At 49.0% G+C, this 17,365-nt stretch overlaps 1 protein-coding gene across 3 annotated transcripts in view; it reads left to right on the top strand.

Moving 5' to 3' along the window:
• GPC3 (glypican 3) overlaps positions 1-17,365 on the top strand; it is a 168,113-nt gene that overhangs the window by 142,174 nt on the left and 8,574 nt on the right. For 2 of the 3 annotated variants that reach the window (XR_012634362.1, XR_012634361.1), the window contains exons 8-9: positions 9,813-10,608; positions 13,796-13,994. Coding sequence is in view for 1 of the 3 variants with exons in the window: in XM_074915317.1 (XP_074771418.1) it covers positions 9,813-9,985 (173 nt within the window). In the remaining 2 variants the exon portion in view is untranslated. Of the gene's footprint in view, positions 1-9,812; positions 11,222-13,795; positions 13,995-17,365 lie in introns of those variants that run through there. The other variant, XM_074915317.1, reaches the window with a different exon arrangement.

The following is a 17,365-nucleotide window of genomic DNA, read 5'->3' as shown; positions in this document are numbered from 1 at the left end:
CAGATCTAAACACAACTACATGGTCCCAGAGTGGTGGAAAGGTTTTGAGGATATGTGTTCAAAGCCATAAGGCAAAAAACTATGAAACAAAAATTGAGTGCATTATTTAAAAGGGTGTTAATTTTATTAGCACTGAGCTGAGCGTAAGTATTCACATCATCACTTGGGCTGCAATGTTCATAAAATGTCCTTTTGATCAAGCTGCAACTGTTTTGATCCTTATTCTATGAGCATCATTCAAAGTGACCTAACTGTAGCTCCAAACAGGCATCTGCAGCTGCAGAAGTTCTTGAGCAATAACAGGTGAGGAACTTGAATGTGTGCTCTGCCGGGAATGCTAATATTGCAATCTTTTTTTTTTTTTTTTTTTTTTTTTTTTTGTTCCAAATAAGAATGAAAGCACAAAAACTCTCACAAAATAAAAATTCCCCACAGAAAACTGTCCTTCTACCATTGACTGTGAATACTTGAGTCAAAATATTTTAAAAAATGCTGATTTTAATCTACCAGAATAATAATGGCATGGCTGTTAAATATTTCGATGTCATCGGCACATGAGTGTTTGACCTTTCTCCCGTTGATAACATTATCACCATTGGCACAGCAGAGTGAAACATCTTGATTTTTTAGAAGACAACCCTGATTTAAGAGGGTTTTTTTCTGCTGGACGTCTGCAGGGTTGAGTGCAGCTCCTGCAGCTCACAGAACTGTGGCAGCACATTGCACGATCCCGCAGAACCTGTCTGGATAAAGGGTGGACCAAAAAGCTTGCAGGAGGCTGGCAGGCAGCTCCTCCTCTCCCTGATGCTGGCACATTTCCTACCACCGATGCATATTGCCCATAGGCTCAGGTACATGCAGCAGATAATGCCCCGAAATAGTGCCTAGGGCAAAATCAGGTGGAAACAGCTGTGCCTTTTTCAGGGGTTGGAGGAGCCACTGTCGGTCCTTGAGGTGGGGGTGATGGCCGAGGAGGAGTGTGGTGGTGTGGGCATGAGCCTGTCTTTTTACTGGGAGGGTGGGAGAGAAGGGAGGCTGAAATGCAGTTCTTGATTTCCAGGAAACTCTTATCTCTAATCTCTGTAATCCGTTTTAGAGAGGATTTTCTATTTTTCAAGGGATTTACAAACTGGATTACGTAGCCTTTTTATTTTGATTTTCCACTGTGATTGTGACATTCCTGAGAGTGAGCTGTGAGTGCTACAGACAGGATGGAGGGGGAGGCATTCATGGACTTGGACCAGAGGGTTCTCTCGTATTGTCACCTTCATTTCACTGCTCGCTGCGCTGACTGGTGTGTCCCCAGAGCAATTTGGATGCTCCCATGTGAGCTGTGTGTCCCTGTCCTGGTACCCTCTCATGGCTGCACATACAAGCTGACTGGGGGAAGTGCCAAGGGGGAATCCCAGAGCTGATCCCTCCCTCCCTTGCTCCCTCCTTCTGGGGTAGGGACAGCCAAGGTGGTCTCCTTGAGCTTCACCATGGTCCCAGCCGTGACCACTGGTTTAACAAAGTCCCAACCACATTTCCCCAAGCATGACAGGGAGCCCCTTGGCCCCCAGGAAAGGACAAGCGTGATGAGATGGATCCAGCACAGCCCAAGCACTGCATCCACAGTGTCCTGGTGCTCAGCTGGGGTGACACCAGATTCCCGTAGGACCTGCCACCACCGTCCAGCTCTAGCTTTCACCACCATCATTCTGATGCTTTGGGACCAGGCTTTGCTCTCAGTCCGAGAGGGAAGCAGGGAGCAGGAGTCAGCCCTGGGTTCTGTCAGATGTTACAAGCACCCAGTAAGCAGCTGGGTTTGATTTGGGTCTTTGCAGCAGTGCAGAAGGCAGGCAAAGCCAGGTCCTGGTTTTAGACTACAGCAGCTGTTCCTGGGGCTCCTTCAAGCACAGGGAACATGACCTGAATCTGTTAAAAAGTTCCAGCCTATGAACCCAGCCCTTCTTTTTCTGTATAAAGTGGGAAAATCAAGTATGGTGATGTTTCCCAGGGCCTCCTGCATTACCCCATTTTTATAGGCTGAAGTGACTTTAATGTTGTTTTAATGCAGGGCCATGGTTCTGTTTATTTATTTGTTTGTTTGTTTGTTTGTTTTAGCAGCCTAATGCAATTAAAAAAGCCGGGTGGTACTGTTGTAGTCTCTCAGCTCACTTTCCTTGGCAGCTCTCTCCCCTCAACACATGCTCTGGGCAAATGTTCCCCTGGCATGGGCAGGGGGAGCTTGCTCTCCATCTTCACTGCTGATCCCAGACGATGTCAGAGCACAAAACCCCAGAGTGTCTCCAGGAGCGGAGGCAGGCTGAGCAGATGCCTGTGTGCCACCATGCCTGAGCCTACCTGCTGACTCTACCTGTGGGCTGAGCAGGTAGGTCCGTGCCCAATCCAAATTCTTGGGTTATGACCCAAAATCTCACTCCAGATATTTTCATTGGTGTCATGAGTTGTAGCCTGGTGGAGTCTCTGTCAGTTTGATCCCTGGGCTGGGAGTGCTGCTCAGGCGCTTTCTTTATGTGTGTGCTCAAGGAACAAAACACCAACTGCCTTTGATTTTTCTTTTCCTTACAAGCGTAAGGCAATGATGGATGTCCAGGGATTTTTGACTGAGCATAGACATTGCACAAAGTCCTGGTCCCTTCTGACTGAAGAGGCACATTCCTGGTTGCCTACTTGGAGCATGAGTGCCATGAAACCGAGTCTCCGTGGCCTGGGCCCTGTTCAAATCTGGTTTCCACACGCAGTGAGTCACAAAGGAAGATGTCAGATGTTCCTGGGTGCCATAACACCATCATGAGTTTTCTAATCAAGCATTGAGAAATACGTTTCAGCCTTGAGGGCTGCTTTTAGCAGCTGGCATCTGGAATGCAGGGACCATTGCCGTTCCCCTTAGGACTGCATCTTGGCGGGTCTTGCTGGTACATGAATGTCACTGAATGTCCTGAGCTTGGGGAGTTGAAGGACAGCAGGTAGTAAGAAAGAGCTGCCTGTCCTGGTCATATCCAAAGAGCTTTTGGGGAAGCAAAGATGAAGGAGAATATTTCAGTTTGATGTGATGATGTTGGTTTTGGTCATTAGAGGAAATATGTAGCATTTAATTTTGCTCTGCTACCACTGGGAACGTTACCTCCCCAAATCAAGACTGTCCTGAGATGTCTCAGGTGAGAGCAGAGTGATCAGAAGAGATCGCTTTGTGGGTTTAGATCTTGAAGGTCTCCAGAGAGGGAGAGGGTGACTCCATGTCTGGTGTTCTGAGGGATTTGGAGTATCTGCAGGAGCATTGACCCAGTCCTATATTGCTGTCTCATAAATCACTTCCACTCATTCTCTTCTATTTCCAGCTTTTCCTCTTTTTCTTTCTTGACTCCTGACTTTGTAGATGTTTTTGGCTGTCCATGTATAGCTTTCTATTTTTCAATTCTCTCCCAAGTTCCTTTAGGTAGCAGCTCTTTTTCTGAACAGTACAGCTGGATATCAGACTGGGGCATGCTGCTTCGTCATCAAACTGCAAGGACTCTGGTGTTTCTAATTAATAATGCTAATGAGATTTGTTAATTTTTAATAGATTACATGAACACATTTTGCTAAACACATTTTTGTGGCTCTGCTCTGCGAGTACAGTTCAGAAACTCTTTCACTTGCTGCCAAAGGGAAAATGATTAATGCAATTGCAGACGCCAGATTCTCTTCGGGGTAAATGTAGAGCACACCAAGGAGCAAAGAGGAATTTAATGAGTACGTTTTCAAAGTAAACTAAGACCCAGGTCATAAATGATAGCCCTTCCTTACCACCAGCCTCTGGCCAAGGTGGGCTGGAGGAACAGTCACTTGGATTGGGGTCATGGTGCAGCCCCTCTGCCCGTCCCATGTGATGTGTTGGGTTTTGGGGAGTGTTTTGCCCCTTTGCCCCATTGAAAGCTTGAGGACATCTGTGGGTGAGACTTTTGTGGTACTGCTGGAGGTTGGGGAGCCAGGGTGTGTGTACTGGCTGCCTCGCAGAGCTTACGGCCAATTGCCTTGTGCACCCCTGGCATGGAAGCTGGAGATTCCTCACCTCTCTGTGCTGGGTGACTTGGTCCCCCCCTGGCTGCTGCACTACAGATTGCTTCAGTCCTAGGGGAACTTCCCCCACATTGGTTCTGGTTTGTGGTGGTCCCTGCGGTCTTCGGATCACTCGTGAACACACATTGCAGGCTGCAGGTCATCATTGGCACGCCAGCAACCAGAATCTGTTGAGGAGGCGAGCGGGGGAAAAGTCTTGGTTTGCAGATCAGCAGTCCCAAACCCGATTCCATTGGGTTTCTGCCCAGGAAGTTGTTTTTACCGCTCAACAGTGAGCCAGGCTCCCTCAGCCACGTTGCCGATGGCAGCGGGATGGTGTTGAGCTGGAGTTTTTCTTCTTTTTTTTCCAAATTGGTATTGCCAAGAGCCACACCTCCTAAATTGCTGCGGAGGAGGTGGAAAAGCAGAGGCACAAGACCATGCACATGCTGCACATCCATCTCGGTGATCTTGCAACTGTGCCAACACAAGCATGGCAGCCAGCCCCGGCTCAGCGCTTTAATTACACACCGGCGCGGCCGCACCTACGGCTGGGCTGTTGCAGCTCGTTGTGCAAGAAGACAACTGGCAAACCTGTTGGTGCTCCAGGATTTTAGTGGTAATAAGCCAGAGGGCAAAACCTCCCTATTGAGATGAAACCATGCTTGGCTGGGTGTTTGGAAGAGTTTAAGGTGTTTTGGTTGGGGATCCCAGCTGTATCCACACAGTTGTGGCCATGTGTGATGTGTAACTCCATGGATGGGTTCAGGTATTGTCTTTGTGGAGGCAGAGGTGTGTTTATAGTGTGAGCTGTTTGCATGACAAAGCCAGATAACTGGAGACTGAGGTGAGCAGAGCTTTTGGTGTTGCAACAGGAAGAGTTTGGGATGAAATTGGACTGTTCTAGATTTCAGACGTGAACTGTGAGAATTAAGTGGTTGGTGCTGTAGAGTTGGAGAGAGTTGGGAGCCAGGATCAGGCAATCTGGTCCATGGAATCACAGGCTCTTATGCTTTGCCTTGTAATGAGTCAACAGCTTGGGCTTGTCTCAAATATCTCTCCTTTTAAGAAATCCAGTCTTGCTTTGGAGGTAGCTAGAGTCTATCTATTGGCAACTTGTTCCCCATGCTGATGAGGCTTGCTGCTTAAAAAAATTAAATAAAGCAATGCACCCTGGAGATTGTAATTCTCGTTGGCAATGATAGCATGTGCTTTCCTAGACCAGTCTTGAAGTAGACACACAGGTAGATGTTCATAACTGACCACGAGAACTGCAGGAGCTTGCCAAGCTGCCCTACTTGTCTTTGACATTTCTGCTTGATGTGTTTTGGGCTTATTGGAAACACATGGTCACGATCCATTCCCTAGTCCCTTCACACCACAGAATTTCCATCATCTGCAAACAAGGGCCATCACCATGTCCCTGCAAGTGCTTTGGCCCCCTCGGCAGCCTCGTTTGGTGAACACACTGCGTTAGGCATGATGATTTTGACTGGAGGGGGAATCCCCTTCGCACCCGTTGCTGCTGCACAGGGCACCAGCAGAGCTATCAGGTGACACAGCGAAGCGGTTTTCATGCATGGCCATCCATTATGACTCTGTTACTATATTCGGCCCATTGCTGGAGCCATCTGCCAGGGCAGGCTTGGCAGGCGGGCAGCCCAGATGCCTGCCCACGAGATGACATTCCCTGGCTCGGGCTCTGGGCAGCAGCCGAGCCAGCCTACAGGAGTCGGGCACTGTCCTCTTGGAGGTCATTTGCCAGAGTGGCATTTGCTAGTAGTTCTTTGCTTAAGACCATCTTGTCCTTTTAGGGGTGGAAAAGGGGTGTTTCAGTAGGCAGCAGTGGATTTGGCACAGGAATGCCTGCCGTAACGCTGCCTGCATGCCAGTACTCATCCTCCCGGCTTCTTCTGCACCAGCTGCCGTGGGACTTATTATACCAGCTCAAAACCAATCTCCTCCCGCTTCAGCCGTCTTTTGTAGCTGTCGCCAAAGCTAGTGTAGTTCAGCAAGAAGATCTTTTTAATGATTCCTGCCCAATAAGGTTGTGCAGAGTCAGTACGCCTAATTCTAGTCCTAATCCACGGAAAAATGCCGCCGCTTTATTTTTGCGGATACGGAAAGTGTGTGTCGTAGAGCTGGCGGCAGGTTTTGTCATCCACGCTGGCGAGGCCATTGAAGCTTTTGCCGTCCTGGGAGCAAAGCACAGCAGCTTTGTGTTAGAGGGGCTTTTGTTACAAAAGATGCTTCCGGAGGGACCGGCTTGTGTTCGGCTGGAGACCTTTCACCAGCTGCGTAAGGACTCAGGGAAATGGCACGGCACGCTCGGCTTGCATGTGGGGGGAAAAAAAAAAAAAAAAAAAGCAGAGCTAATGATTGACTATTATTTTAAGGGGATTATCTAATCCGCAGCCCAAAGGACAAGAGGGGCCAAAATGAGTGAAGATTGAATACATAATTAGTGCAGATTGTTGGTAATACCCTCTGGATTCCGGCTGATTATAAACAGAAACAGATTTTTCTAGTATCCTTCCCCCTCAGAAAAGCCTTTGCAGGCCAAAGGGCCACTTTGTAGAAGAAACTGTTGCAAATTAAGTGGGTGATCAGAGCTGGGGTAGTGGAGACATTTAATGCGGAAGATGGCTGAGGAGCGGGGAGGCAGAAGAGCAGCTTCTCTCAGGTTATTTTGCAGTGTAAAGGCAGAGTTTCAAGTGGAAGTGACCGAAATGGCGTATGTGGGAGGTTAGTTTCTGTTACCCCACCAGCCATCCTGCAGCTCCGTCCCTGTTTCTGGGGCTCCTTCTCTCCTGGGGGCTGGGGGAACAGGAGGCACCAGGCTGTGGCGCTGACCTGGACTAACCGGGATTCCTGACGAAGGCTGGAAACTGTAAGGGAGCCCTCTCAAGAAGTACCTGGTTAGAAACATTTGCTAATATGGATTCCTAGATTTGAAATATGATTATTATGTATTTTTGACATTGTTATTGCCTGGACCTGTTTATCAGCTGCCTCAGGTCTGTTAGAGGCTAATACTTTTTATTTTCCTTTCCTCTGATGTATCAAAGGTCATTAGAAGTTAAGCGAAAGGGATTTGCAAGAGTTATGGATCCATTATTAATGCAAAATAGAAGATGTATGGCTAAATCTGTCAAGCTTAAAAATACAGTTGGGCACAAATAAGCCCAGAGAAGGTAACAATAGAAGGAACAGCGAAAACAAACAGCACACCCAAGCACTAAATTTCTGAAGCAGTTAAGGCTAGGAAAATAGCTCTCAAATCACTGATGACAAGAGGGTTTCTGTTCCCTTCTCTTTAATTTGATCAGAGAATATGAATGAGAGAATTGCCTTTCCCATTTGGGTGAAATGCCATGATTTTAAAAATTGCCCTTATCAAGTTCAGGTGAAATCCCAGAATTTGAAAATTTCCCGTGTAAAAGAATATGTTTGAAATTATCATTTTGGTACGCTTTGGCTGAACGTTTCCAACACGATACAGCTGCTGCATTGCAAACCGTGGAGGAACTCATGTCTCATAAATTACAACATTGCAGAATGAGACTTTAAATGGGAACGTCAAAACCCTTTGTGCTGTTAAGGACCTTGCTGAAACATTCTTTTGTTTCAAATTTCTTTTCTAAACTGAAGGCAAGAGTAGTTACTCGGTTCCTGTGGATTTTTTTTTTGTTTTGCTGAGATGTCTCATAAGAAAATATTCTGCCCCAAAAGCTCTTCTGATTGGTTGCAGATCACTGGCCTGGAAACACTTGGGTGCCTGATGGTACTGTGACCCCAGGAGGTATCTTCTAGGTTTTAGGAATCTTTGGAGTGTGTGGAAACATTTTCCAAAACACACCAGGGCAGGACGTTGTTGCTCCGATCGGATGTTGTACCAGCTGAGGAGTCTTGTGTAAAACAGCCAACTGTGAAATAATCTGCTGTGGTTTTATTAACTCAAAATCCCTTCACTTACTCTGCAGAAACGAGCTTAGGAAAATAAGATGGTGCATCCAAGCTGTTCTCAAACTGTCCTGAAGCCGAAGCATCCCTTGTGCCAGAGGAACTTTTTCTGTCTGTGCTTGGAAAGCAGCACAAGATGAGCAGAGGTGGCCTCCCAGTGCATCCCTTTCAGGGTGGCACCTTTTCCTCCTCTGCGGGTGGGTGTGCAGCTCTGGAGGACAGCAGCATATCTGTACTCCTAAGAAGAAAATCAGGAGAGTTGTGGAGAAGAGGAATCACAGTATCTGTGGGAATCTCCTGGAGAAGACAGTTTACCAGGTGGCTTTTGCTTGCACCTGGCCCCTTGTGTGCGTGGATATCTGCTCCCTTCCAGCCATTTCTGACCCTCTTTGATGGCCTGGGCTGACTCACTTGTCATGCTAACATCTTTATGCTTTTGTTTTGCAGTGTTTGGGTATTTTTGATAAAGAAATACTGCCTGTTTGCCTTGGCAGCGGTGCTTATTGGATCGATGTGGCGTTTTTTAGCTAGAGTGTTTATTCAGCTTCTTGGATTCTTTCTCAGGGGTGGGGTGGGATGATCCAAACCCGTCAGTATGCTGGTGATCCACGAGGGCTTGTGAAGAGCTCGAGCCAGGGTCTCTTCTGATCTCTCTCCACTTCCAAAGGCCAGGCTCTGGGGATGAGAGAACAGACTTAACTGATTCCCATCCAGGCAAGAATCCTGGACCCCAGAAGGAGACAGCAGCAGCATGGGAAGGGGAGCGAGGGACCCATTGCCTTGAGTCAAACATGAGTGCACCCACTCAGTCTGGATTCTCAGCAGGTACAAATGCCCTAGGTGGACCTGGCTAATGGCATCTTAACACACCTTTTGCTTTTTGTTCTTGGCCCTGAGAATTGCTGGTTTCTTGCCTTTCCACACTGTCTGTTTGGACTTTTTTATTCCTCCCTGTCCTCGGGAGACAAGGACACCTGTGTTTTATGACTCAGCAGGTCCTTTGCAGCCAGTGATGGGTTGCCCCAAACTTTTCCCCTGTCAATATCATGCTCTTCTGCCAGGACTATCAAAACTCTTATACTGGACATTTTCTTGGGTTGGCTCTCCTATGTGCTTCATCTCAAAGTCCCCATGTTGCAACACCAGCATGCCTGCGGTGCGTGATCCATTCACATTCCTCAGTCTCCAGTGCTTTGATGAGGTGGACAGGGCATGGGATGGATGTGTTGTAAGTGCTGTAAGGAACATATTTTGCACGCACTTATGTAAGACTGCAGAAATGCAGAGCTCCTCGGGTCCTCCAACCAGAAGGTATTTGGTGAGCAAGGCCTGGCTCTGGGTTCACGGGAACTATTTGTGCTCGCCTGGATTTCCTCACTCCTGCACGCATCCTTGCGGTGTCTGGGGAGCAGACACAATTCACATTGCTAAGCACCCGCTCTGAAGCTCAGCTGATTTTCTTTGGGAGTAGCTCTCCAGTGAGCCAGATACCCTTCTCTCTTTTGTTTTCTTACTGGGACACCGTCTAGTTCTGATTTTTTGCTCTTCCTAAGCGTAAGGTTTGGTGTAGGGCACTGGGAGGTACTCTGGAACCAGGGCTGGGTGCAGGACTGCCAAGATGTTTGCTAAGATCTTCTGACCCATCCACCCCTGCCACGGTGCCTTTGCACTTGGACCCAGCTGCCCACAGCTGCTGGCACGGGCTGCCCCAGGGACCCCAATGCCGGTGGGAGCTGGATGTGCTGTGCGTTGGGATGCCAGCACGCACTGCCCATTGCTAACCATCTCTCTCCTCCTGCTTTCAGAGCTGGCGTACGACCTGGATATGGATGACACCTCTGCAAACAAGCAGCTTCTGAACCAGCAAAGCAAAGATGGTGCCACAGTCCCCAGCAGTGACCCCAGGAGCGTGGCCCCCCACCTCGGCCCTGCTGCTGCCATTGCTGTGGTCCTGCTACTGCTAGGCCGTGGGCCATGAGCAGTGCTGGTGACATCACTTGGTGTCTCTCCATGCCTTTTTTTAATGAGGAAGACCTTCAGAACCTCTTCTGAAATATATGCACATTTCCAAACACAGGGCAAATGACTTGAGTCGGTTTTATAAAAGAATATGGTATCTTCACACACGCAAAAAACCCCTAAAAAAGCGTTTGTTCATGGTAAACTAGTAAATACGTAACAGTGCTTTTTAAAGATAATCCTGTTTAATATAAGAAGGTTCATATTAAATTGTGTTCCTCGCAGTTTTTGAAGACTGAGGTCTCCCTTGCCATTAAGTTGAAGACCGTATTTCGTCTTGAGTTGTTCGAACGTGCGTGGGGTACAGAACACCTACTGTTTATGAAATACTCTCAGCAAATATGAGATGCCTGATCCTAGTTGACTTAATACAGATTTTGTCTGTAGTTCAAGCAGTTTTTGTACCTACTCCGAATTCAATGCTCACCCCTAGGAATCTGGCCCATAACATGGAGGGTGTGTGAAGACAGGGGAGAGAGATGGTCAGACATACAGCAGGAGGAAAGATGCTGCAGAAGAGGAGTTGTCGTGGAGATGTGCTCCCATGGGCATGAAGCGCACTGGCATCGTGGCAAGTTGCAGGTGATTTTGCTGCTTGCCTTCCAGCCAGGTCATGCGAAGCCCTTCAGTGCAGGTTGGCTGGTCCCCACCAGCATCCCTGTTGCCCATGCAATGCCCTAGTTTTATTCTTCAGAGGCAAAACACCTCCTTTCCCATGGGAAATCTGCAAACACAGCTCCAGCCAAAGGACAGACAGTGTGGATGTACATGCCATGCTTTACAGGGATGAATAACGGGCGCCCAACGCATCATGCTACAAGGAAGGAAAAGAAAAGGATTTGCAGGAGCCCGAGGCAGATGAGACTCTTACTCACGTGTTTCTTTGCATGTTACTTTACTTAAGCTATCGCTAAAATAAAGATTGGTTGCTCTATAAACAGTGCCCTGGAAGTAAACTCCCATGTGTGCAAGGTGATGCTCTGCCTTGCTCCTGGAGTGGGTGGCCTGGAAAGGTTGACAGTGCCCAGCTTGGGGGCACCACGGAAAGGCTTGGCTTAGTCTGATTAAATGGATGGCCTGGGGCCAGGGAGTGTTTGGTATGGTTTGGTTCCTGGCCAAAAGATGCTGCCTTTCCTAGAGTGATTATATATGCAGTATCTTAAGCTGCAGTGTATGCATGTACACATGCACACACACACTCACATGCATGTGCTTGCTTTAAATATTGTGTGCTTCAGACCTTTTTAAAAGTAACTTTATGTTTGGGAGCAAGTAGATAAATCTAAACCATGCAATTAGCCGGTTTGGAGAGTGAAAACTTTGCCCAGTCTAAGTGGTGGGGCTGATCTGGCTGGCCCTGATCTGAAGCGTTGGGAGTGCCTGAAGTGCTTCAGGAGCCGTGGCAGAGGGAGAGCTGGCTGCTCACCCCGCTCCTCTGCCTGGAGATGTTAACTCCCAATTCACTGTTCCTGACGGAGAGGAGCTCTGGGCTAAGCCCTGGCGAGATTTGCTGGTTAACAGTCAGAGATCCTCTGGGTTTCAGACCCCTCGTTCCCATCCACACCGGGGTGGGCACTGGAGATGTTTGCGCAGTGCTGGTGCCATACAGGTATTCCTCTAAGTGCTGATTCTTCACGTCCGTGCCAGTGAGACATGTATTTGTGTTTTACATGTTCACAAACCAAATTGCAATCCTCTGTTTCTCAGGATCGCTGCTGCTGGGGAGCCCTTGGGTTGAAGAGGTCTCAGTGCACAGGGGTGACGGGGAGAGGCCTCGGCATTGCTGGCAGAGGCATTTCTTCATCCTCCTGCTGCTTCGCTCTCGCACTGGCCCAGCTCTCCCTGTCATCCTTGCTCTCTGTGCCGCAGCTGGCTGTGCCCGTGAGCCTCTGCTCCACCAAAGGGAATATTTTATTAGAGCCACTTGAATTCCCATCGCTTCTTCCCCTCTGATCATTTCCTTTCATCCCCCTGGAGCGCTGGGGGTGGGAGCAGGCTTCTGGGTTTGTTTGGAGATGATGTGCTGCCTCTGCCTCGCCAGGTATTGCTGATATCAGTGTGGGGACGTTCTTGCCTCTAATACCATGTCGGAAATAATCTGTGTGCTGCTCCTGCCTCAGGTAAGCAGCAGGACAGGATGATGGCACCGGCTCTTCAGCAGCGTGAGTCCAACGTCCTTGCTTTCTCTCTCGGGGAGGTGGCGCGGGCTGTGCCTTGCTGTGTGTCTCACAAAGCCCGAAGGGTTTTCCCACTCTACCTCACTGCAGCGTGATGCTGATGCTTCTCAGCAGAAGACCCCTCTGTAGCACACTGAGCCTGGCTTCCCGTTGCACAGGCATGCAGTTTAGCAAAGCTATGCTTGTTGGAGACTTTGTTATGACAAGAGATCACAAAAAAACAGCCTTTGAGGCTGCTACCTGCCAAGTTTATAAAATAACACATTATAACTTGGAAAAAAAGCTGTTGAATTTTCCCCTGCAGTGAGTTTGTGCGCATGTTTTAACAGGCATTTTGCAAGGGATGCCCTGGCCACCAAGGTGGAATAAAGCTGGTATTCAGTTTTGGGCAGTGTTTCATTCCCATGTCATGAGAAATAAGGAGTAATTGATCCCTGTTTGTTTCTCCACACCACCTCTGCTTACTGTGACCTGTATTGCCACAGGATGGGATGTCTCCATCAGGAGATGGGCGCTGTCCCCTCCCCTGTGCACGTGAACCTGGAGCTTCACGCCATGTCCCGGGGCTTGCAAGTTTAACTGCTAACACACAGTTGAGATAATTTCAATTTTTCTTTATTATTTTATATATTTATATGAGTATATCTATAACGAGTGTACATATCATATACACGATAATGTATTTATATGAGTGGAGGAGGTGTGGAACTTGAGTTACGATAGGTGCCAGGGCTGGGCTCACAGCGCCGTAATAACGTGGTGATGTGGCTCCAGCGCCAGTGGGGGCCTTATCTGGCCAGCAAGGCATGTGGCCAGAGTCAATATCTGTCTGGTTTTCTGCCAATGAGAAAAAGCAGCTCAACAGAGGGATTTAAGTCATGGAGGTGCTTTTGGGAAAGAAAAAGAAAATTGGAAAAAAACACTTTTTGGATGATTTCTAGCCTTGCAGTGAAACGCAGAGCTGGTCCCGAGCTGTTGCTGACTCTGATCCCTGAGTGTCCCTGTGCGGAGCCACGGGCTCGTCGGTGCGGCTCGGCTGCCCTCCGCCTGCCGGCGCCGCGTCCCGATGGTGCCTCGTGGGCTCGGCGCCTGGTGCCGGCACCGCTAAAGGCCCAGCGACCTTGGGGAAAGTTTCCAATCTCAGGTGGTTGAGCCCTTACCCCCTGCCAGTTAAGCTTAATGCTTCCTGGCTGGTTTTGCAGCTCTCGTTAAACTCTGGTGGCAGCAGCGAGGTGGCCAGGAGCTCAGCACCGCGCTGCACGCAAAGCCATTGCATCTGCAGGTGGGTTTGCAAGCAGCCTTGGAAAGGTGGCAAAGCCGTCACCTTTCCCTGTGTCTGAGGGTGGTGATGAGATGCAAACATGTGCTTAGCATGTGTAATGTATTTCTGTACTAACCATGCATCAAATTATAATTTAAAACCAAAATATTTTTGTTGGATGGGAAGTCCCAGTTCATTAATCAATTGACTAATAGTTTAGTGCCGGAATGGTATAATCTAACACACTTAACAGCTGCTAGAAACAGCTGGTGCTTACGGCTCGTGCTGTTTTGGGAAGTGAAATCTAGAGTGTCTCGGTTTTGTTTTTCAGGGTGTTTTTCAGAATTGCTTGTTCATCTCTATGAGCAAAGCCCTCAAGCGCTCTGGAGCGGCGGCCCAGCAGGGATGTGGGACTGGATTCACTGGGGCTTCCAACCGAAACAAAATCCCCCTTGCAAGGAGGAAGCGGAGAGCGCCAGCCGTGTCTGCAAACGTGGCAGCTGGAGACGGGGGTGTTCCTGCGGGTTTGTGTAAGGAGGACACGCGTAATCCCATGCTGTCAGGTGTTTTGATTTGCTTTTGAGTGGAAACTGCTGCGTGCTGAGCTATGGGTGCGGCAGGGCAGATGCCACAACCGAGAGGGCAGTTCCTGGCTGCTCCCCAGCCTTGGAGGGTGCTCGGCTGGGGCACAGGCAAGGGTCCTGGTGAGGTGGCATGCTGGGGACTTCTGTGTCAGGAGGGGAGGTGGTGACAGCCTTGCACTGCCTCCTGCCCTGTTTCTGGCAGCTGCTGGTCTGTGGTGAGACCTTCTCAGCTCGGGGAGCAGGGGGATGAGCAGGCTGCTGGTGCGAACCAGACATGGGATGGTGCGTAAATCTCTAAAGTAACATACAGGAAACCACACAAAGACCTCAAAATGCTCGAAACAGTCTCGTGTGCTGCTGAGATGCCTCCTTCCAACCTTGAAGCATGTAGCTCGGTGGTGGGACTGGATGAGTCCTGCCCTGCAGGCTCTCTAGCTCACCTAAATTGAAGCATCTCAAACACCATTTGATTCCCAAACACTTGAGTGCCTTGGTGAGATTTTCCCTGACCTTTCCAGCAGCATGGCAGCTTAATGATTGACAAATGCTGCTAAAGCTTTACCAGATCATGCGCCACACGCCCCAGAAGCAGGTGTCTGTTCCCAGAAACCCAGGGATTTTTCAGTGTGAGCTCCACAGCTGGGGGTGACTCAGCTGGGCATCAGCAAAACCACAAATCCTCCTTGTGTGTTATTTGTTGCTTTAGTGAGGAGCCAGGCATGGAGATGCTGGGATGAAGTCTGCAGCCGGAGAGGAATGAGGTGGAGCCATCATGTTGGAGGATGCTCACTGGTCCTCAGCATGGGAATTTGGATTTTCTATTAGGGACACAGTGAAACTCTCCATGTGAAGACAAGGGGTGGGTTTTGTTCAGCTCCAGCTTGCAGCTCGCTCATGGGAGCCATTGCTAAGAAGTAAGAGGGGAGGGGGGGGAGCAAATCCACAAACAGCCCCCTAAATAAACTTGTCAAAATGTTACTGAAGGACATTCCCTGGAGATGAGGTAACTAAAATTTTGATATAGGCAGATGAAGTGGCCCTGGCATGTTTATACAGTCAGTGAATTTACTGCCTTCACAAAAAATCAACCAGAAAACCAGTTGGTATTAATCAAATATAGTTTATTTTGTCAAACATTGTATCCTTTTGAAAATAAACATCTTGGTGTTGTTTTGCTGAGAGCGTGCTAGGATCTGAAGTACACATCCATGCCTCTCGGCTGCAGAGCGCTGTATCCCACAGCCCTTCCCGACAGCTGACACCATTCCCATGAAAGGCATCGCGCCCGGCTCCCTGCAAGGCTCCCCGTGAAACACGTGCCAGCCCTGCAACCCAAAAGGTTTGACAAGGAAAAAAAAACCCACGCTTGCTGCTGTGGGGTTTTTCATCCTGGGTGCCGTGGGGCGAGGTGGGAGCTGGTGCTGATACCCGTGAGCACTTCATGGGAAAGGGTGGGCCCAGTTATGGACTCTTCAGGGGTATGTCAGATGCTCCTCAGTGGCCACAGGGACAGAGAAGACCCCTCCCAAATGCTCCAACACATTACCAGTGTTGAAAACTCTTCTGTATCAGAAGTACAGATCTAGCCTCAACCTCCCAGATTAGTGGCTGTCGCTTCCTTTGCAGGAGCCCAGCAGAGACCTCAATGACTCCTTGCAATGAATCAACACATTTGCGGATCTCTGCCAGCAGTTTTTGTTTGCTTTTGTTGTCCTCTTTGCTGTTATTATTTCAGTGCACAACGATGCTGCACATCCAGAAAGGAAATCACTGCTGGATTCGAGCAGCGCAACCACCCTGTGCATTCAGCTAGGCAAATCATTGAAAAGAAGTTGAAAGCCCACCTGTAGCAGCCTGTATCCCTCCAGTGTCATATTATAGTACTATCTACCATGTTAGCAAATGAGAAGGTAAACACAAGCTGCATAGCAAAGCAAGAGGCTGTTTAATTACAGATGTTAAGAATGATGTTTGTGTACATTCCACCCAGAAGTGGATTAAAGATGATGACCTTTCCCGTGGTGTGAAATGGGTTTGTTGTGGAGCACAGGCATCTTGTGTCACTTCAAAATCTGCCAGATATTTCATTGCCCCTGTTGTTTATGGTTAACATTGGATGATGTCTCTTGAAGCTGAGTCTCAGCAGCTGACAGCGTTTTCTGAGAACTTGTCATCTGGTCTCTATCATCTAGCAAAATTCCCGGTATTGGGTGTATTTGTTCCCATTTGAAGGAAAAACAATGTTTTCCGGGAAAAAAAAAAAAAAAAAAAAAAAGTAAAGGGAGGATGGTGGCATAAGTGACTCATGATGCTGAGCTGAAACCTGCAGAAGGATCCAGGATTTGGCCCGGGGTGCCAGACCCGTGGCGTGAGTCACCACTATTGCCTGTCGATGTGTGTGTGATGAACATCTCCTAAGCATGGTAGCTGTGGCAGTGCCATGGAGACATCAGGGCTGGCTTTGCCTCCCCCAACCATGTCAGAGGAGAGGGATGCTATTTCCAGCTCACCAAGGTGCAATGTTTCTTGCTTTCTTGCAATCCTTCTAGCAGGACCCTTGCTGCAAGTTGGTATTTACTGTGCCAAGCATGCAATCAGCCAGCTCTTCGCTGTTCTGCTCCTGGCGAGGACGGTAAAGCAGGAGAGCAAGGGAAGAAAAGCTTTCACACCAGTATCACCAGCCTTGGTGGTGTGAAATCCCCAACAAAATACTTGCTCATCCTCTTGGTGCACATCAGAGCAAGCCCAGGCTGGGCACTGCAACCAGAGTGGCCCATGGAAGCCCTTGCCAGCACTTCCAGCAGATGCTGGTAGCTTGGAGAGCCAGGTGGAGCAGCACGGAGCAGGGAGATGCTATCTGGCCAAGGAGCAAAGGCGCTAATTGGCCTGGGTAATTGCAGAGAGGGTCAGACAGAGTCTGCGGGAGGACACTGATGTGGTAACGAATGACTAGAGGGGGCCGCTCTGTGCCAGTGGCCAGGAGCTCTTCCCTGAATTGCTGCCTCTTATCAACTTACAGCAACAGAAGGATCATGGGGTGATGCTGCCCTGCGCTCACACCAGCCAGCGTTCCTTGTTTTGGGGAACCAGTGACTGGGAGGCACAGGTGCATGGCTCTGAGCTTGATGCATCGAGGTGCTAAGGGTTGGGGTATGCAGCAATCCCTGTCTCGCTTCCCCAGGGCGCTGGGCTGAGGGGCAACATCTTCTGAGTGAGCTCGGGACGCCCTGAGGTTATTGCTAGGGACACGATTTGATTCTGGTGTCACTTAGCAGAGCAGCAAGGTGTGGGGCAGGGCGCTGTGGCTGCCCTCTCCC

The sequence above is a fragment of the Athene noctua genome, chromosome 11 (genome assembly GCF_965140245.1).
Source record: "Athene noctua chromosome 11, bAthNoc1.hap1.1, whole genome shotgun sequence".
NCBI classification, from domain to species: domain Eukaryota; kingdom Metazoa; phylum Chordata; class Aves; order Strigiformes; family Strigidae; genus Athene; species Athene noctua.
This window is presented reverse-complemented; position numbering and strand designations above follow the sequence as displayed.